Source organism: Amborella trichopoda, chromosome 13, assembly GCF_054954075.1.
Source record: "Amborella trichopoda isolate Santa Cruz 75 chromosome 13, AtrichopodaSantaCruz75HAP2 v2.0, whole genome shotgun sequence".
Taxonomy (NCBI): Eukaryota; Viridiplantae; Streptophyta; class Magnoliopsida; order Amborellales; family Amborellaceae; genus Amborella; species Amborella trichopoda.
Genome location: NC_142348.1, coordinates 4,089,552 through 4,110,747, shown reverse-complemented (window position 1 = coordinate 4,110,747; position 21,196 = coordinate 4,089,552). Strand labels below are relative to the sequence as shown.

At 37.0% G+C, this 21,196-nt stretch overlaps 1 protein-coding gene across 4 annotated transcripts in view; it reads right to left on the bottom strand.

Moving 5' to 3' along the window:
• LOC18428828 (transcription regulator) overlaps nucleotides 1-21,196 on the bottom strand; it is a 43,118-nt gene that overhangs the window by 11,660 nt on the left and 10,262 nt on the right. Inside the window, exons 12-31 of one of the 4 annotated variants that reach the window (XM_020664017.2) lie at nucleotides 20,695-20,798; nucleotides 16,394-16,488; nucleotides 16,070-16,309; nucleotides 8,729-8,926; nucleotides 8,516-8,630; nucleotides 7,524-7,594; nucleotides 7,271-7,416; nucleotides 7,046-7,154; nucleotides 6,800-6,946; nucleotides 3,658-3,705; nucleotides 3,437-3,565; nucleotides 3,033-3,275; nucleotides 2,794-2,934; nucleotides 2,598-2,683; nucleotides 2,402-2,507; nucleotides 2,230-2,325; nucleotides 1,794-1,943; nucleotides 835-996; nucleotides 515-753; nucleotides 89-224 (exon numbers count right to left, since the gene is read on the bottom strand). In XM_020664017.2, coding sequence (XP_020519676.1) covers nucleotides 89-224; nucleotides 515-753; nucleotides 835-996; nucleotides 1,794-1,943; nucleotides 2,230-2,325; nucleotides 2,402-2,507; nucleotides 2,598-2,683; nucleotides 2,794-2,934; nucleotides 3,033-3,275; nucleotides 3,437-3,565; nucleotides 3,658-3,705; nucleotides 6,800-6,946; nucleotides 7,046-7,154; nucleotides 7,271-7,416; nucleotides 7,524-7,594; nucleotides 8,516-8,630; nucleotides 8,729-8,926; nucleotides 16,070-16,309; nucleotides 16,394-16,488; nucleotides 20,695-20,798 — 2,761 coding nt within the window. The remainder of the gene's footprint in view (nucleotides 1-88; nucleotides 225-514; nucleotides 754-834; nucleotides 997-1,793; nucleotides 1,944-2,229; nucleotides 2,326-2,401; nucleotides 2,508-2,597; nucleotides 2,684-2,793; nucleotides 2,935-3,032; nucleotides 3,276-3,436; nucleotides 3,566-3,657; nucleotides 3,706-6,799; nucleotides 6,947-7,045; nucleotides 7,155-7,270; nucleotides 7,417-7,523; nucleotides 7,595-8,515; nucleotides 8,631-8,728; nucleotides 8,927-16,069; nucleotides 16,310-16,393; nucleotides 16,489-20,694; nucleotides 20,799-21,196) is intronic. The other 3 variants (XM_006838124.4, XM_020664018.2, XM_088856350.1) reach the window with 3 other exon arrangements.

Genomic DNA, 21,196 nt, shown 5'->3' with positions numbered 1-21,196 from the left:
GGGCCAAGTAAATGTCAACTATCTCAGTTTCAATGCAAAATAATCCAAATTAAGATAGAAGAAAAGAAAAGGAAGACATATCACAGACTTTGACAACAGTGGAGGATTCTATTGGATGCACGTCATTGGCTAGAGGAGTCATTGATAAGGAAGGTGCAATGCCACTGATTTCTCCACCTTGGTGAACAACACCATCCATTTGAACAACATGAGGTGAGGGAAGGCTGCAGAACATGGAAATAATTCAAGTGACGAGTAATGGCATATAAGAGGATGTGGAGGTTAGAATAAAGGAATGATATACCGTATCCAATGACCATGGTGTTCCATAATCCACCGGGTCATCATTGTCCATTTCACTATGAAGAAAAAGAGTCTAGCACGCCATATGGGTATTGTTTTCATTTGTCCCAACTCTCCATAGCCATCAATCAATTCAATGGACAGTGTTGACCCCATGGATTACGGTTTTTCCCTAGTCCATTAGATTATAGCACAAGTTCAAAAATACGACCTAGGTGATTGAGCAGATCCCACTTCCATCTCTTCAGAAATATGATCCATCGGCTGTCCAATAGTAGTGAAACCCGCTGGCACTTGAGCTGGAGAATAAATGTTTGAGTTGAGTGGTCCTGTATAGACCCGGGATACAACAATACCAGCAGAACCACCAGACGAAGCAGGCGGGGGGCCAGCAGGTGTAGCATGTGTACTCTGACTTGCATGCGATTGCATTGGAAGCCTGGTAAAATCCTGCAAAAGATACAGATGAACACAATATACGAGTGCATCACCATCTACATCACCAAACAAATAAGAAAATAATGCAGCCACCTCATAAACTCTCTGTTGCGCAGCAGAGAGGCGACCCGATTTAGGGCGAAGTGCCTCCGGTAAGCGAGCTAAGGCTCCTTGAGAGTAATTATTCGCTTCATAACCGAGCTTCCTCCGTAGATTAAGTGCATGAACAAAAATATCATCAAGTTCTCGAAGCGCCTGTAACAATTTGCAGAGGCACTAGTAAATAGGATCAAACAAAATCAAAGAACTGAGACTTTTCAACCATTTGTGAAGAATGCAAGATGATTACAAGAAAAGCCACCCAACTAAAACCCAAACGAAAACAAGATGAAGAAACTTATATTATATATATTGCTTCACACAAATTTCAAAAAATAAAAATAATTCTAGCTCCGTTTCATATGTGTCTTATGTTAAGGACTTTCCCTTCTCCCTCATATTATCAAACAACAAACAAAACCATCTAGGGCAAGAACACCACATAACAGATACTCAAGGTGACTGGAGGCAATAAAGGTGAAATTTTCCTTCTAAGAGGGTAAGCTGAGATTGGACGTTGGACATCAAGGTGGAGGGCGAAGACGCATAGTTACTGAGCCAAGGGAGCACCAAGACACAAATTTCAATTTGCATAAGCAGCAGGCAAAATGAAAAACTAAATGACCAGGACACTAACCCCTGCCGATGATTAAAAAATGTATACAAAGTGATTACAAGGTTAAAGGGCAAAATGCTACATGCAAAAATGAAAACACAAATAACTTAAGTACCCCTGTCTAACACAAAACCATGGAATTTCCCAGCCACAACACAAAAATGTATACAACTCCACAAAATATCCTGATTCCAAGTTGCACAATATATAAAAAAACTAATAAAGAGCTTCATGCCCCAAATCAACAACTATGCAATATAACAGTGTAAAGTTCAATCCACAAATATGCAACAAATGAAGAAATTTGCTTCAAGAATAATAAATGGGAAGCACCCACCTTCTCTACGGCAGTTTGTTCGATTATCACACAACCCAGGTCAAGGTTATCGTTAGTGACAAGCTGTACAGCTTGTTCAAGGAGTTCAGTAGTAACATAAGGCTGCAGCAACACACGCAGCTTGTTTGACATAGCAATACGAAGTGGTTCCTAGCAAAAACCAAAATAAACCCATTAGTTGTAACACAGGATCAACACTACAGACATGGCAAGTTTGAAGTTCCCTGTAAAGCTTATTGAGTTCTATGAATAGGTAAAGCTGGGTTCTAACCCACAACCACAAGGTTCAACCAACAGGTGCCTTCCAACTATGCTGTGGGTTCGAACCAGATGTCTCACATTACTGGAGCATAACTGGTTGCAAACAAATCACCCTCACTACTGAAATTACAAAACAGAGGACAACAAAGAAGAAATAGAAACAGAAAAGAAAAACCTTGCAAGTCACATGCGCTAAGCTCCCTGCTAGGCATCCTGCCATCATGTTCGCAGAATTGTGTATACGGCTCTCATCCGCTTCCAAAGCATAATCCTATCATCGCAAAGTTAAGATCAAACAATGCAAAGCAATCAACATGTTCTCATCTGACCAAGTAAAAAGACCAAACCTTCAACACAAGTTCTCTAGTTGTCATGCATGCAATGGTTACACTACGCTCAACAACAGGCGACGTTATATCCCGGACAGCCTGCTCCAAGGCCACTGGTACAATTCTGTTTCAGAAGCCATCACATCAAAATCAACGTCAACCAGAAGGAATGTCAAAAACATAATATAGGAAAATCAGAATAGCAATCACGAACCTCTGAAACTGCAACTGCAGACCCAGGGCATTAAGCTTTGGATTGACAACGATGTAGGTTCCAATATTTTGTGTTGGCATAGAAAGCTGAAAACCAGAACTTATTATAACCTTACATGACAATGTCAAATATATTGAATCCACCGGTAAGCATAGAACACTAAAAGTCGAAAGAATACAGCATGTCAGCATCATACCTGACTAACAGGAAATGGTGTTTGTGCTGGAGAAACATGCGTTAAGGCCTGACAAGAAGGTATTCGCTCAGGCAATCCTAAAGTGCTCAGTTTGTCATCTTCTCCTAATCCACTTGGGGCAAGATGAAGAGGAGCCGTATACTGCACATCCAAGCATGTCACCAATATATTAAGTCGCAATAACAATTAAATCATTCTAAACAACTGCCAATTATAAATTCTGAAAAAAGGTTACGAACCTGAGTTACTACACTAGAATGGCTACCAGGATGAGATGAAGTCACTGCCTCAGACTGCAGGTCCACTGAACTTAAAGAGGCAATGATTCCAGTATTGAGATCTGAAACTACTTGTGGTTGTTGGGACACACCAAGGTCCTTGTTCGAGAAATCAGGATTCCCTTCTATCTCTCGAACTCGATCTTTGAGAAGTGAAGTTGGCTTCACATCTTTCATGTCCACACCTAAGTTTTTGAATAGCACCTGGATATTCAAATAGCCAATGAGAAACAAAAGAAGACAACAACAAAGCAATAAAGAAAAATAGGAAAATAACAAGTGACCTAGTGATGCTAGCATTGCATCCACAGGTTTGGGAAAGAAATATGAAAATATAAAACAAAATCAAAAGAGGCGATTGATACTTCAATATCAAACTTAAGGTTCATCTTCAGGTTTGGCAATGCATAGATTTCGGAAAGTAGACTAAGGATGCCCATTGTCCATGGATTGGGAGGCTGGTAAGCTAAACTAGATTGGCAGGGCTCCAGTATCTACACCAAAAGATAAGATATATGAGACTCTCAATATGCCAAAAACATGGGAAGATAATTCAATGCAGAACAGCCAAGACACCATTTATTACCTTTGATGTGAATGGAATCACTGCAATCATCAATCCCTTTTCATATGCCTGGCCAGAAAAAATTACAATTAGCATAAGATCAATAATAGAAACTATTTCAACGCAATAATGATTAAGTCTAACAAACTCCCATAAATGCATTTTAAAAAGTTATGTATGTATACTTGATTTATGCACTTACATATACCCTTATGTAGATAATTGTTCATGTAAAAGTATCAAGTACTAGTAACAAAATTTAACAAGTGCCATGAGAAGGAAGAAGCATTGAAGCATCCGACATTAGGATACATACCAAACACACATCAAGCAACAAAAAGCATAAGGTTAAGACCTCCCCTAACCAAACTAACCTGTGCAAGCCACTGTAAGCCAAAGGCTTAATTTTTTGAAGCAAACTGGAGCACCTCTAGACTTGCTAATGTGGCTAGAAAATAGATTTTAACAAAAACTGCATTCCTACAAGGAAAGGGACAGTAGGGTTGTTTAGGTAAAGAAGAAATCTGGATAAGGTTAAGAGAAAGTTGATGGGGTCAAAGGGGTTGATTAATAAAGGAAATGGAAATCGGAATCAAAAGGAGCACTCTAGTCAGCTTCATTATATACTGAGGCAATTTGGAGGATATGTAAGGAAAGGAACAAACAAAGGACATTTTCTTTGTGCTGGACACATATTGGGTAATTGTGAAGCACTAGGATGTGACGATTGTCTAGATGTGACACTGAGTTAGGACAAACCAACGAAGACAGGTGGAAGGTGTGATAGCAAAATGATTTAGAAGAACGGATTGGGGCGATCTGATTCTGAGGCTCATGAGCTACGACTTCTAACTCTTCAGTTGGGTTGATAGATCTACTCCACCTTCAGGAACATTAAAACAATTTAAGAGAGTCGAGATGGAAAACTGAGATGGCAGCTTTTTGACCCAATCGTTCAAGATGGAATAAGAGAGCATTAACTTATTTCTGAAAAACGTTCTGGAGTTGAAGACTCTTCCTAGAACGGAACCTCAAACACTCTTTATGGGTTAGGATTCACAAAGGTGCTTTCTTCAAATCTGAGATTAATAGTAGTGACTCTCAATTTGTTATTATCTCATAGAGGAGACACCTCAACTACGGAGGCTCGATAGCATATCGGAGAAAAACTATGACCTTCCAAGCCCTGAAAGAATATTTGAAGTGGGTCATGCACCAATGCAGAGCAACCTTGATGTTATGTTCCACAGATTTTTCTGTTAGGGTGACATACCTGTGTCGAACAAACATCCACACATAAAACAACAGAGAATCTTTTAATTTCTTCATGTTCAACAACTATTGACTATATCATTGGTTTAGACTTCGACCTTCTCTTTTGCTTAGTGGGCATATTTGCACTTTGAAAAGCATATGAATCAAGCAAGTCATAATTGAGTTTATAGGCTGCCAGTCATCATGAAACAGACTAGGGAAAATATCATTTAAGGACTAAAACTCCCGTACAAAATCATTTAAGAGGTCAGAACATCCCAGTTGACATTAGAGGGTACACTTTTAATTTTCATTTCGCGAAGGTGCCGGCTCAAAAATATCTTCAAAACCAAATTTCCCATATTTAAGGCCAGGAACAATGAACAAGCAAGGGCATTTAAGTAATTTGACCCACCCCAACCAAACGTCGGGAGTACCGAAGAGTGTTCAGGGCAGGTCAAATAACAGGGTGGATTGTATTTATTGACATGCCCCTCTTGCTCAAGGTTCCCAACCCTGAATAGGGGCAATTTGGGCATTTTTAAATATATATTTTTAAGAGGTCCTTGAGCGAAATGAAAATCAATGGTAACTCTCTAATGCAAGTTGGGAACTTTGGATCCCCTTAATGATTTACAAGGGATTTTGACCCTTTTTAATTTCCCAATAGAAAAATATAACTAGTGTTGGATTTTGTTCTCTCTTTATATTATAGTCGAGTTTGCCAAATCTTGTTCTTCGTGGAAGCTTCGTGGAAGGGGGATTCCAATGCCTCGTACACGTGTTTGACACTAACACAAGTATCCATGTCAATGCAACAAAGGATGGCTTTAGGCATTTCAAGAGGGTTCAGTTATGGGATTTCTTACAGCTTCAAGTTAGTCTTATCTATTATATATTTTGTGAATAAGATTAATCAAACGACAAAATTGAACAAGGTAAAGTAATCCAAACACCATGAGAGATGAACTCTTTAACATTGTATCCGCTTTTGATATAATTTCAAAATACCTATTGAAAGACACATGATCGTGAGATAGAAGAATTACAATGGGTAAAATGTTGAAGAATCCATCTCTTATGGGTATCTTGATAAATTTCCCCAAGAAACAAAAAGGAAATATGCATTCCATAAGTGAAGAAAATGAAAGCATCTATATAGTATACAACCAAGGATCGCCCAAAAAATAAAAATTCTCGACATCACCACATGACACGTAACATAACACACTTAAAGAACCTATTAAAAATGAGCTTTATGACATTAAATAGTGAAGGGAAGCCATGTAAAATGGGAAAAGTGCAATATTTACCATAAAAGTATTTAAGAAAATAAAGATGTAAAACACTTGGGCATCAAGAAAGTGATTTCATGGACGAAAATTGGCATGACCACCAAATAGATAAAAAAATTGAAGGATACATAAGTGAAGGCCTAATACAACATAAATCAGGAATACCTTTTAGTTTTTACAGCAGTTTTCATCATCGGAGTCAACAGCAATGTACAAAAATTCGACCACCCGACTATGTGGATGCCCAGGCAGCCTGTTTCTCAAACTGCCTAGGCGGGGAGGGAATGGTGTGTGGGGGGGGGGGCTGTTTGTTCAAGTGGACTTCTTTAAGGCACCTGCCTAGGTGGGTCTGGGTGCCCACCTCCTTAATTTAAATTAGTGCGAGAGATTTGGCTCTATGGAGAGAGATTTTTTATTGTTTGTACTTCTGTTCATTTATTTTAGAAAGAAAAAGTATATATATATAACAAAATACCCCAGGGCTGCCCAGGTATCTTGGCACCCGCCTAGGCGGCCACCACTGCCTTCTTGAACATAGGTCAGCATATAAGAGAAACACACACACACACACCAAAAAAAAAGGCATCCGGTAGAGCACCTACAAAAGGAAATACCTCAATAATTAGGACTTTTGGATCAATTTCCTTGGCCCGCAATGCTTGATTTCTCCCAATGGTGAACTTTCCCAGCCAGCTACCTAGATTTTTTAGTAGAGACCTCTCCTCCGAACTTGATTTTATAAGCTCAGACCTCAACAAAACCTGTGAATACACAGTTGAAAACAATACTTGTGATTACTAAAGAACAAATGGAGGTGTTCTGCAACCAGAAAGTTGAGTAATCAAATAAAATTAAGGCACCTTGCAATTCTCATAAGTAGCTTTCACGATCTCCTTATTCAATGCTTTTGAATTAACCTTGTCTAAGAACTTCAAGTACAAATCATGGAAATTTGGCTCAATACTTGCCCTGTGAACAAATAAAAAAAATACTTTAGACCAAAAAATAATTCTCAACACAATGAAAGAGCCATATGTTTATCATATCACATGTCAGAAGGGGGATAAGGGAATGCTTCTACACACCTTTTCATCACCATATACTGTGCAAACCATGGATAGTACTTCTCATCTAAGACGTCCGTAAATTCATTTGATTTAGCCTCCATGTTAGCAGCAGAAATATTATTTATCATAAATAATATCTTGTCTTGAACTTCTGAAGCAGGAGCCTGCAGTCCAAACATTGGACAGAATGAAAGCGGCATCCAAAGTTACACACCATCAGATAAAGAACTGTCGCAATTGTAAGACATAGGAAAGATAATTGATAAGATACCTCTATTGGAACCTCCCGTCTTTCAGCAGCCGCAACTAGTGTTTCGATGTTCAGAGCAGCCCCAAAACCTGCTGTTCACAAATGCAGTCTAAGAACACCTTATCACAGTAGACTAAGCAAAAATTACAGTATAAAAGAAACCAGTGTTAAATATTTACCTAACGAATCACAGTGTCCAAAACATATTGAAGTGTGGAACACCCCAGCGTAAAAAAAAGATATGGCATGACACCTCCATACATGAATAATTTTAAGTAAAATAGGAGAAAGTTCATAGAAGGCATCACCTTACAGGTGCACCTTAAAATCCCAACGACAAAAGTTGTTTTGATGTTCAAAAACCCTCAAATTGATCATCACAACCAGGAGATGCATAGATATTGAAAAAGAAAAAAAATACTTGTCAAGTCCTAAAAATACTGCCTCTTGTAATATATTATCTAGTCTATTTTCAAGTATTTATGGATCTGCTCAATCTAAACAATTTTGGAGCCTTAAATTTTATAATTTGTGGGGAAAATATATATATATTTAGACCAACATAAGCGTTTCTCGCACCGAAACTCCATCTATCAATAGAATTCGGGGTGCACCTTACTTTGTTTAAGGTTGACACCCTTGTAAACTGCACACAATAAAAATATCACAGGTTTTCGATATAAATAATAAAACATTGTGAAAAAACTACTGATCAACTGGAGGAGTGGTAATACAAAAGGTACATTCAAGAGGTCTGGATTCAACCGTGCTTGCTTGCAAGCTTTTGTTCTTATATACACTCCCAGTGTCCAAAGTTATCAACACGAGTCGCCTTTGTCGAAACATGTCGACACAGGACCCCAGCCCTACTCTTAAAGTGTTGCGTAGCAGTGCAAGCCAATATAAATGTCTACCGGTTGAACTAAATAATCCCAAGAGCCCAGAAATTGGGCTAAAAAGTGATCTAAAGATCTCAGAATTCTCTAAAGGATACCTCATATTCAGCACATTACCTGCAGATGTCACTCGAGAAGGGCGCGGAAATCCTGGAGAAGACAACAGTGGAGTAGGCCCAGAGGCAGGCTGCTGAGGAGGCACTGTTGGAGAGGCCTGAACGCCAGTTGGTTTCTGGGTTACATAACAAGAAGGGACAGTGCAACCATATGGTTTAAATAAACTAGTTTAAAAATTTTAAATTTCTTTGACATGTGAATTTATAATCATACCCTTTGACTGATAGCTATATCAATGTGACTCGAAATTGCTGCTGGCTGTCCAGAAGAAGGTAGAAGTGGCTTTGGATAGTTAACTGAAGAAATTGGTGATTTATGCCTATCATCAAGGAAACCCTGGTGTCTCTGTTGGAGCTGGAGCGGAGAAGAAATTTGTGGCCCAGAACCTAAATGCCATGACGCTTCAGATGCCTGTAAAACCCATTGATTGCTCATAATCCAATGCAACCAACAATTTCGAAAGCACCCCATTATATAGGCCATACAAAAGCACATTCAAGCTAACACATCACACTTAAGCGTATATATTGAGAAGTCATAGAAGGAAAGATGAAATTTGAATAAAAAAGTCGAGTGCTTTAATTTACAATGGTAACTTACAAAGAAAAGAACAAAAATAAAAAAGATATGAATTATTGCGTGATGACCAAAATCAAACGTGGGAAAACCACAGTTAGATTTGAGTAGAAACTGCAAAATATCAAGTCAAGCAAATCTACAAAAAATTTCTAAAAGTCATAGAGTTGAGTAAGAATGCTCTTGAAAGACACATACATAGCAATGAGGATCCTTTTCCACATTCAAGAACATCGATAGTGCCCATAGAATCAACAGTAATAGGAATCATTTATTGATTGTTCTGGATGTCCAGACTTATTCACTGGAAAAATTATGAACAGTGCAACAAACCCTGAAGTGGCCTAGGAAAACACTAGAACCTCGTCTTGTATCTTCCTCTTCTATCATGTATCAGAAAATGCAGACAACCTAACATGAAGAGATCATTTCCAATTCAGATCACTTCATGCATGCAACACATGACTAAGGACCAATTTGAGTAGACCAGACAATAATAAGGTATAGAAGCAATGGATAAAAGCAAGAAGCAAAATCCATATTAATATACAACAGTAGCATATATCAAAAACAGATGACATTTCCTTTTCAGTTTATGTTTGACACATTACAGGTAGAAAGTCATTTCTCAAGGTAATTAGCAGTGTTCCAAAACTCGGCTCGAGTGGTTCAACCGGCCACCTGCTGGGTCCCAGTTGACTAAGCAAATTGACCGACCGTGACCGGTATGAAAGACAGCCATCCCTGAGCTAATAAAAAATTCCCAAGAAATATTCAAAAAGGTTCAAAAATCTAATTTATAGTCGGTTTGTGGGAAAATACTCACATTCATTTCACAATGAAAAATGCGGTAAATATCAATAGCCACATTCATATTTTTTTCAGAGAAAGTTAACTTTTGTATTGCTGTAGAGTGTTAGAGTACAAAAGAGGGGTCCGAGTGTACCCACAAGTCGGATCTCTCGGTCAAAAAATAGGTCAAGAGACCCCGTACAAAAAATTGGGCTTATAGACCTCTGATTACAAAAGATATACTTACTTGAGTCACAAAAAAAAAAAAAAAAAAAAATTCACAATCATATTATGGATTAAATATCAATGTCACATTCAAATGAACTAAAACATGCAATATAAAGAAAGTAACCTCATAATCATCCTGACTACCCCACCGCAGATTGAGGAATGTGAATTGGGGGGGGAGGGGTCAAGGTCAAGAGAGATGAATCATAAACAATGTTTAACTATTAATTACCCAAAAACAAAAGTTCTGTAATAAGAAAATATGAAAAATCAAACTTTTTTTCAAAATAATGAAACCAAACAAATAAAAAATGTACGTATTCAAAATACGGGATAAAACAACAAAGTAACATTTTTTAAATCATTCAACATAATATTTACATAATATATACAAGAACCCCAAAAAATATTAAAAATAAAACTTACAAAAATAAATTTCTGGAGGCATATTTTTAGAAAACTAGAGAAGTGAGAAGGAGATAGCAAACTAGAACAAGAGAAGTGAACAAGAAAAAATCGATTTCACAAGAAATCAAGGAGAAAAAAACTATTTGAATCAATCCCAACACAATCCAGTGCAGAAACCCTAAAATAAGTTGAATATAACAATTAGTTATTTACAGTAAAATAAATTTTATTAAATAATTTGAGGCAATTCTTCAGAGAAATAACTACAAAAAGAAAAGAATCAAATCCGTTTAAAACTAAAGGAAAAATTAAAAATTATCCAAATCCATATTAATAAAATTGAAACAAAAACCCCCAACAAATTCAACATCATAAATTCAAAAATTATATTTTTACAAAAAATTGAGCTGTTTTTAATAAAATATAGAATTGATAAAAAGAGATCAATTCCATAATACATTAGGAAAAATATAACAGAAAATTTATCTAGGTCCCTTCCTAATCAGCTTACTCAGCAAAAATTCGGATTATATGGAAACTTCATGCAACTTTTACAGGAAAACCATAAAGCAATCCAAAAACAATTCAATTAAATACAAATCAATCTTTAAAAAATCATGTAGCATTGATCAATCCTTAGAGTTTCTAGATAAAAATCCTTGGATAAATTGTTCTTTGAATTCCAAAAGCCATCGCATCTTAAATCTCAACTTCAGAGATGAATAAGCCCAATAAATTTGTATAGGGTGTTGTTAGAGAGATCAAATTTGAATTTTCAAGTTGTTTTGTTTACATTTTATAGAGAAATTAACAGAAAGGCGGACAGGCTTTTTTGGGCAAAAAAATACAAGGTTTCTTGAACAGAACCTCCTTTGGATCCAAATTTGGCAGATTCTTGCTGAATTTTGATCCATTGACAGTCTTACCCAGACAAACTTCTCTCTCATATCGCGTGTCTCAACTGTGTCAACACAGACATTTTGACATGCCCAGACACATGCCTGAATCGTAGCTTGTATGTGTCAGGTGCCACAGTCTGTCTGATATTGAGATTTTAGACCTGTGCTATCGATATTTTATTTTATATAAAAGGTAGCTCATTTGAGGGGTTTCAACCAATGACTATTTTAGATGGTGTTAAAATTGACAGTGACCGAGTCATCCATTTAAAGTTTGTATAACTTTGAAAGATATATTACTTATATATTGTCAAAAAAACAAAAGATATATTCCTTATATGTTGGCTAAGTGTAAACACTAACAATGTTACCCCGACTGAATAGAACCTGGTGTGGCATGTCTACACCTGTCGCCACTTAGAACATGGCGACACAGCTAAGACACATGACCGTACGTACCTATCTTCCTTGCAGTGATGCCTCAGTCCCACCGGGACATACCCGCAGCTAAGGTAAGACCAGTTGCTTATGAAACATATTTAGTTGATGGTCAAATCTCAAAAGAGAGTAAAGGCTAACTGGCTACCGCTACGCCCTAGAAAGACTGAGCCCGACGAATCTTGCATAGCCAGATGGCCAGCCAACCACTCAGATAACTGGAAGTCCAATTCCAAACATCAATTAGGACGGGTAAGTGGGATCCACCGCAGCTCCCCTATTCCTCAGCCAATATTGGGCAGAATAGAGGAGCAATGTACGGCGGAAAGCTTCTCCCCTCCCACCAATTGTCTTTTGAAAAGGCTCAACAATGGAGTGCACTACCACACACGTAGGCTTTTGTAATCGCTGACTAAAGCATGAGAGCCGGAAGGAGTCTCAAACTTAACACCTACTGCATGGAATGGAGGAGAGAAGACTACTTACTATTGGCTCTGCAATTTGCGGAGTTGATAGCCATCATGCTAGGTAACAGTGATCCACCAGCGTTAGGCTCAGGACAGATTCCCGCTCTGGTAACAGGCTAATAGATCAGCTGTTTAGTAGAGGCAGTCACGCCTAGGCAGATTGTAGGCAGAGCAGCCGACTTTTTTATCATTGGATGATATCAGAACAGTGTCGGCACTTCAAATAGAAGTTTCTACCTTCTATCATAAAATGGGTAGAGGTCTAGATCGTAGAGGAGCTATTTAACCTTCACCAATGCTGGGGTTCAATTCCTGTGGCTTGTAACCTTAATCCTTTTTTTTCTCAAAATTTTAATTATATAACAAAAGCACAATAACAAAGTGCTTGTAGCAGAAATGGAACCCCATCCAACTTCCCCATGAGTAACTTGTACCATTACGCTATCGTTGTTTGTATGTAATAAACAATGTTCAATAAGTCGAAGGCGGCCGCCTAGGCGGTGGGGGGGCTAGGCCTCCTAGGCGCTAAGGCGGCTGCCTAGGTGGGCGCCTAGACCCAAAAAAAGCCATTTTTTTTTTTTAAATCTGGATCCCCCACACCTCCCCCCAATTTTATTATATATAAAATTGTCTTTTTATTGTTTAGCAAGTAAGTTTTGTATGTATTGGCTTCTTATTACAAATAGGAAGTGACATTGAACCTTTAATGTATTGGCCTCTTATTAAACCAAAAAATAAATCTAGGCATTACATACACAATAAAATTGCAATGATATAACACAGAATAGAAAAGAACATCACACATGCAATTATTTAATAAGAATTAAGCAAATATTAAACTAACTAATAAAATAATTATGCTTTATGAATCATACATCGAGAAAACACATTACACATACAATTATTTAATAAGAAATTAAGAATTAAGCAATTATTAAACTAACTAATAAAATAATAATCCAAATAGACAATAAAATATCAAATATATATCACAAAATATCAAAGAAAAAATACAAATAGCAAAAAATAACATCACTTGAAAATAGACATTAAGGGAAAAAATTACAAAACCTAATGATGAAAACTATTGAAATATACCAACCTCCTTGAAGTGGACTCGATTTCGGACCAAACCGAAATATTTGGGATCCCAAATCTCCTTTTTTACAACCCCTATAAGCCTCAAAAAGATTGGGGTTGAATATCCTTTAATATTGTGACCATTTGAGGATTTCGAAAAAAAAATTCGATCTCTCAAAAAATCTTCAAATCTAGTTTTTCTTAAGTTGTTTCTCACTCTAAAGCTAACTAAAATTGTCTTCAGTGGCAAGAATGACCCCCCAAACCCTTATCCCCCCTTTTAAGGGGGTAAAATGACTTTTTTTGCCCCCTCCCAACAGCCTAGGCGGGCACCTAGTTCTGGCGCCTAATAGTGACCGCTTTAAGAACGCCTAGGTGTTTTCTCCAGAAAGCTGCCTAAGCAATCAGGCGGCCGACTTTCTGAACATTGGAAATAAATGAAAAGTATAATTACATATTGATATAATATTTTGGTGGTTGTTAAAACATACATCATGCTTCAAACCCTACCACCTTGGTGTGAGCCATGAGCACTACCACATCTCCATTCACATTTGTCGTTATAAATTGGAATATATTAATTCAAATACATTATTTTCGACGTCAACGCAAAGTAAGAACTTTGGGGGGATGCTCTAAAATCTAAAGATTTTAAAATTAGATGGATTAAGAAGAAATGGGATGCAAGTTTAGCAATAATAGGAGTAGAAACGAGGAATTAATTAAGATTGATGGCCAAAAAGAACTCAAGAGATTATTTTCGACATCTTGGGCCTATCCATGAGAATGGAGTGATTGAGGAAGATGTCACCCATAGAAATTAGAGCTAGGTGGATGAAGTGGAGATATGCTTCTGGAGTCATATCTCATCGTACCATACCAATGAAACTGATGAGGTAGTTCTATAGGACAATTGTAAGACCAGCCACGCCTTCATGGGAAGGACTGTTGGGCAGTAAAGAAACAACATATCTATAGAATGAGTATAGCCGAGATCATGATATTAAGATGAATGATTGGCAAGACAAGAAAGAATAGAATTCAGAATGAATACATCCAAGAGAACTTAAGGGTAGCTCCAATAGGTGATAGGATAAGGGAAAGTAGACTTAGGTGGTCTGGCCATATGCAAGGTTGACCTAGAATAATACCAGTTGGGAGGGGTGATTTGCTTCAAGAGGAAGGATCTAAAAAGGCAAAAGGAAGACCTAAAAGGACATGGATGGAAGTAGTGAAAATACATGGTGACTTCTAGTCTGACTAACTGTATGGCCCTTGATAGAACAAAATGGTGGAACAAGACTTGTGTAGCCAACCCCAAATAGTTGGGATAAGGCTCGTGATGATGAATTAAAATACATTATCTTATCTATGAAAAATAGATGTACGGATATACCTCTCCGTACTAAATTTTTAGGCCGACAAGGTAGACACCGACACCCATGTCAATGTCCATGTAACACCAACCACTAAACAAAGTACAATGCCAAAAATCCTAAATTGTACATTTATTACACAAAAAGTAACAAAATCAAAAAATTTATCTATTATCCGACATCTTCATCATCGTCAAAGCCTTTTCCCAACTAATTAGGGCCGGCATGTATAAAGATATATATGCGACATGTATAAGCATATATATGATATGTATAAACATATAAATGACATGTAAAAACATATATATCTAATATCCGACATGTATAAACATATAAATGACATGTATAAACATATATATCTAATATCCAACATGTATAAACATATAAATGACATGTATAAACATATATATCTAATATCCGACATGTATAAACATATATATATATATATATATATATGCAAGCCGTTTGATGCATAAAACTCTTATAATGCAAGACCTTTAATGTATGGGCAATTGTGCATGCTTACTTTATAAAAAAAATTAATATTTACTGTCATGTTTATATGGCTCATAAAGACTCACAAAAAAAAAAAAAAAACATTTCTTATAGAACATGCTTGTTTTTATGTATCAAATTAAGATGAGGTTTACATATCGTATGAAATATTGTCACTAAAAAGATTCAAACAACACCATTTTATGATATAGAAGAATAGAAACAAGATTAATTTTATTCTTTCTTGCATATATGTAATTGTATAGACGTATGAAGGCCGTACTGGATATTTAGGCTGTCATCTAGACACTCAAGAAACACAGTAGATTCGGTACCATATCAATGGCCATGTAACACTGTCCATTGGAAGGTATTTAATCAACAATGTATTCAACAAAAAGGCCAAATTGGCCCAATAATTTGCTGGGTATTACACAAATCAAGCTGAAAACCAGTTTTTTCATGAGGAAGGTGGATTTCAAGGTTGATTAGCCCGATTCCGGGCAAGACTCAGCCTGGTGACCCATAGGGCTTGAGCCGACTCGAGCGATTCAAACTCAGCTCGGCAGTTTCTAAAACCCTCGGCAGACACCTTTCTTTCTATATTAGCTTGTAGTTACACTTGCAACCAAGTAAAAATTGAAAAGCAATAACATTCAGACCAGACTTATGAGTAATATGGATGGACATCAAATTCAAAATACATCAAGTACTATGCCTCCCAAGCAACAGAATTTACAATGAATGGAAAGTGTACAGCTCAATATTCAAAATTAGAGATCAACTACACCATACCTCATTATTTTCCTGGGTAACCTGGGGCACAGGGCTTTGATGATCAGTAGGAGCACTGTTGCCCCCACCTAGATCTGATTGACTAGACGAAATGCGTGCCAGAGCCCTTTCTATAAATTCCACTAAATCAGCATGACTGTCACGCAAATGAGATATTTGTAGGATATGATTGCAATACTGTGGCCACTCAACAAGACGGTCCGTGAACTGCTCCAAAGCCTTTAAACCAAAAGAAAACATCTGCAAGGAAAGAAGCCATCACGAATAAAGAAAATGTTACAACAGAAAAGAGCATACTTCAGATACCAAAATGTATCAACTCACTTTTGAATCGAGAGATTTACGCAATGCATCAAGCACACAGCGTAAGGCCATGCCAAGGGTGAGATGGGACACAAGTTGATGCTTTATAAGGGAGCCTGCATCAACAATAAGGAGCATAACATATGAGAAAGCACATCACAAGTTGATGCTTTATAAGGGAGCCTGCATCAACAATAAGGAGCATAACATACGAGAAAGCACATCACAAGAAACATAAAAACAATAAAAAAATGTAAGAAAAAGGAGATATGTCCTCACAGACATACACCAACTAAGTTTGCATTCCAAACCATTTATCACATATTGCAGCCCTTGGCTACTCAAATCATTAACACGTAGAGCAAGGAAACTCTAAAACATCATTGCAGCTCTGACAAAGCACAAATGCATAATAACCCAAGCCACATCATGAAGCATTTGTTGTAGCCCACGGAAACTCTAAATCATGGTTGCCATACCAAACAATTAACTCACAAACACGCTTTTCTCTTTTGCACAAAAGTGGCCATCAGCAACTTTATGTTTTTTTTTGTTTCAATCCAAATCAGCAACATAGTCTTTGTCTTTCCTAAGCAATCAGCAATTTAATTTTGACTTTCAATCTATATTATTCTTATTAAATAAAGTGAAATTTATCAAAATACCCAAAAGAGATGAATTATTCAACATTTACTCATTTGCAACTGTTCCAACTGATGAACATGTGTTGAATTGATCTATATTTTGAAACTAAATCAAGACATGGGTAAAATATTAAATAGTTCATCTCTTGTGGTTATTTTGACCTAATAATAAACTTAGGACAAATTTTAACGAAATTGGAAAGAATTGTTCCATCAAAGCCACCACATCCCACAGATCCATTTCTTCCCTCCGCACTACTAGACTAGCTAAGGGGTCTGTTGGAGTTATTGGCTCCCCAAAAACATATAATAAATATCCACACGTTCACAGGAATCATAAAATCCATTATCTCAAGAAATATATTCATAGCACCCAAAGGGGTGGACCATCCTCCTCAAGTCAATAGATCACATTGAATCACACTCAACCACAAAAGGGCATGTCAAACTAACTAATATAGCAATATTCCCAAAACCAAAGCATTTTCACTTTACCATGCTTTGCAATTATAACTTAACACATACATAAATACATATATATGCAAGAGCATGCAAGAAAGCATGCGCACACATACATTCCAGTGTTAGAAACCACTACTCGGACCAAGTACTCGCCCCATGCCCAATCCGAGTACTCGGCCCGAGTCCAAGTAACTCAGCCCAAGTAGTGCCAAGTATTGTAGCAACAAAAAAAGGATAAAAAGTACAAAAATAAAATCCAAAAAAAATAGGAACTCCATGTTTTAAAGTAAGATTAAGCAAAACACATCAAAATGAGGTTAAAAAGTAGTTAAAAAATAGATTTCAAAAATAAACTTGTGACTGAAGGTATTTTCAAAATAATCCAAAAAGCTGGAAAAAAATGTAAAGTTAAGCATTTATAGCCAAAACACTTTCCAATCTTTGCCAAAATGATAAAATAATATAAAAAAACATATCACAAATAAGTTCCCTATTTTTTGGGACTTCTACGATTAAAAAAAAAAAATTAGTATCCCTAAGCGGGACACCCAACTCGGGGAAACTCGGTCTCGGACTCGGCCCGAGTAGTCGAGACTCAAATCAAGTAGTCAAACACCGACGCATGCACACACGCACACTGACAGTGACTGACACACACACTTGAAACAGAACCACTTTATTCATCTAAATTGGGGGAAATTTATTAAAAAAACCCATTCACGGAATAGGTTGTTACATATAAAATCTTCAAATGATTATCAGCACGTTACTTGCAAGAGCAAGAATGTCAACTAAGGAGAACATGAATGCCACATTCAAATATAATATGACTTGATCCACTAAGAGTGAATGTAAAAGCTGTTTCAAGATGTGGAGACTAAGCTTAACTAGGAGACTCCTGCCACAAAGCCAAGCATGTTACTCCGATATATGCAATGAGGAAAGATAGGGCAATCAGGCAAACATGCTTCGAAAGGATTACCAGAAACAGGAAAAAGAAAAGCGAGGAGAAAACCTTAGGTCAGGATCTTACTCAGGGTCCAACCAGCCCCATGACAAGATTTTTGCCCCTTAGATGGAAGACCTCGACAAGATTTTTACCCACATTTATGTTTTCAATTGGTGTTCTGCACAAGGCCTCCAAACTTAGAAATCTAACCTGTAATTTGGAGGCACTAGGGACCAGAGAAAGTGCACACTGGAGAGCAACAGGTTGTTCTGCAGAAGGCCTCCAAACTGAGAAATCTAACCTGTAATTTGGAGGCACTAGGGACCAGAGAAAGTGCAGACTGGAGAGAGACAGGTTGGTGCTCACGCTTCATTGGAGAATGGAGATAGGAAATGCCATTCAGTAGTTATATCGAATAAAACTTATTGTAATTTTCTTCACTATGAATTAGTTTCTCCTCAAGAAGAGGTTCCTCCATCAAAGAGGCAAAAATGGGAACTCACTCAATGATTGACTCACAAAAGATTGATTCAGCAAGCATCCTAGGAGAAGGGGAGATAAACTTAATAAGATGATTGCCATATGCAGCCATGGCCTCCCCGTGAACAGGGGAAGCATTAAGAATTTTAGTCCCTGGATGATTTGTGAACCACTGGTCTCAACCAAATTTCCATTAATAGTTCAGCGCACTAGATTGAACCACCGGATAAAGACACAAACTTCCACCTCACCACCAAAAATTCAAAATAATACTAAGTACAGAAGATATTCCTACAGACCCAAAATATGGAGAAGTTTCCAAGGACAAGACAAAAGACCTACAGCTCCTGCAATCTAATACCTCTAAAAATGGATATGCCAAAAACGACCTGAATGATCTAGACAAGAAACTGCCCATGGAGGCTAAGAAAATCTAATGCATGCAGTAAGATGCCTACATTCGGGAGGAGTGAGATCCTTTGTTTAGCATCCAAAATTCCCAAGCGCAAAGTTTGTGAATTCCTTAACCGTGGGAGCGCTATGGGGGAAAAGATCGAACATAATATGGAGCGAGGGAAAAATTTTATAGGAACAAGCTCCATATAGTTGAAAAACGAGGCCCTCATGTAAGTTTAAATTGCGTCCCCTGGCTTTACAGTGTAGATCCCAACATTGTTGAATTAATAATATGTGATCTTAAAACTTTTAATAAAGAAATAAGAAAATTTAAATTATTCCATAGTTCATTAGTATTAATATCTTTAAAAAATCAATTCGTTAAGTAAATTATGACTTTTATAGTTTGTGCAATTTGATGCTTGTAAAGTACCAAATCTTGTGTCGCCATTTTTATATTGAATAGGAACAGCAAAGTTATATAATAAAGTATAGCCAAAACTATATATAAATGAAAATAATTTGCCTTTTATTATTGTTTGTAAATAATGGATTACCCATCAGCAAGGGAGGACGGAGCATTCGTTATTAAGGATCATGGAAATCATTTATGTAGTGTATAAAAGTTATCATAAAATAGTTACTTCTTAAGAAAATTGCCTTTAAGGAGGCAATAACACATCAAAGTTATTGTAATGATTACCGAGGTTAAAATGTAATAGAATCTGGATGCAGTATATGGTGATCCTTGTGTTACAATGTAATAGAATCTGGATCCCACAACTCTTGGGATGGAGAACCTTATCATTTACGAACAAGATCCCAAAGAAGCCAGGAACTCAACACATGACTAACGGAACTCGTTCCCCTGAAAAAAGAGATCAAGATCCTAAATTCCAAAAAAAATGCGATACCTGATAGATCCCTTTTCGTGAACTTAGGATTGAGATCCCAGAAGAGATCACCTACCACAATAGGTGATTCAAGTAACTATGTTTTCTTCTATTGTGGGTTTTCAATGTGGATTTTGTTTGTGTATTAAGTGATTAAAAGCGCAGAGCGCTTGGACTCGCTCGCCAGAGATCCGAGCCAGTATTAGAAAAGTACAATAAAAAATAGTGTCTTGGATCAGATTCACCCCGACTCGCAGAAAACAGCAAGCTGTCCTGGTCCAAGTAACTCGAGCAACTCGAAGCCCAGGTCACTGATTATTTAAACACTGGCTTCATGTGAGAATAAGATCAAGAATAAGATCATTAAAGGGGAATCCAATAGAATAAAACAATTCGACATGAAGAAATATTATAAATCATAAACTGACAAGGAAATACAAAGAAAGAACAGCTTCATCAAATATTATAGGAAACTGAAAAAATCCAGGCACAACTTACCAAAAAGAACTGCAGTAATCTTCAATTCCCTTTCAGGATACCTTGGGAAGAACCTGTATTCATCAAAAAGATTCTGTATCATGCAGTCAAAGATCACTTGCTCCCTGCACATGGGAAAAAGGAAGCGTCAATGTTAGATCCAGAGAGATACTTCCAATTTCATATATAGCATCCATGCAAGAATAACCTTGAAGACTACATTCTCTCAAGTACAAAGTCAGACATCAGTATTGTAATCTCACAAGCACATTTTTCCATGAGAACTTACCACTACTTAATCATGTAATGAATTTCCCCGTTACATTTCACAACGGAGCAAACACATCTAATCATACAATGTAAATTCAAATCTTGTACACAGATTCAGCTAAGAGATTCAGCTAAGACATAGAATCAGGAGGACCTACTCAATGTTTCAATATTTTTTGAACATTTATTAGCTCCAATAAAATAAGTAATGTTTTTTTCATCCATGGATTAAAAAAGGCAATAAAAAAGAAAA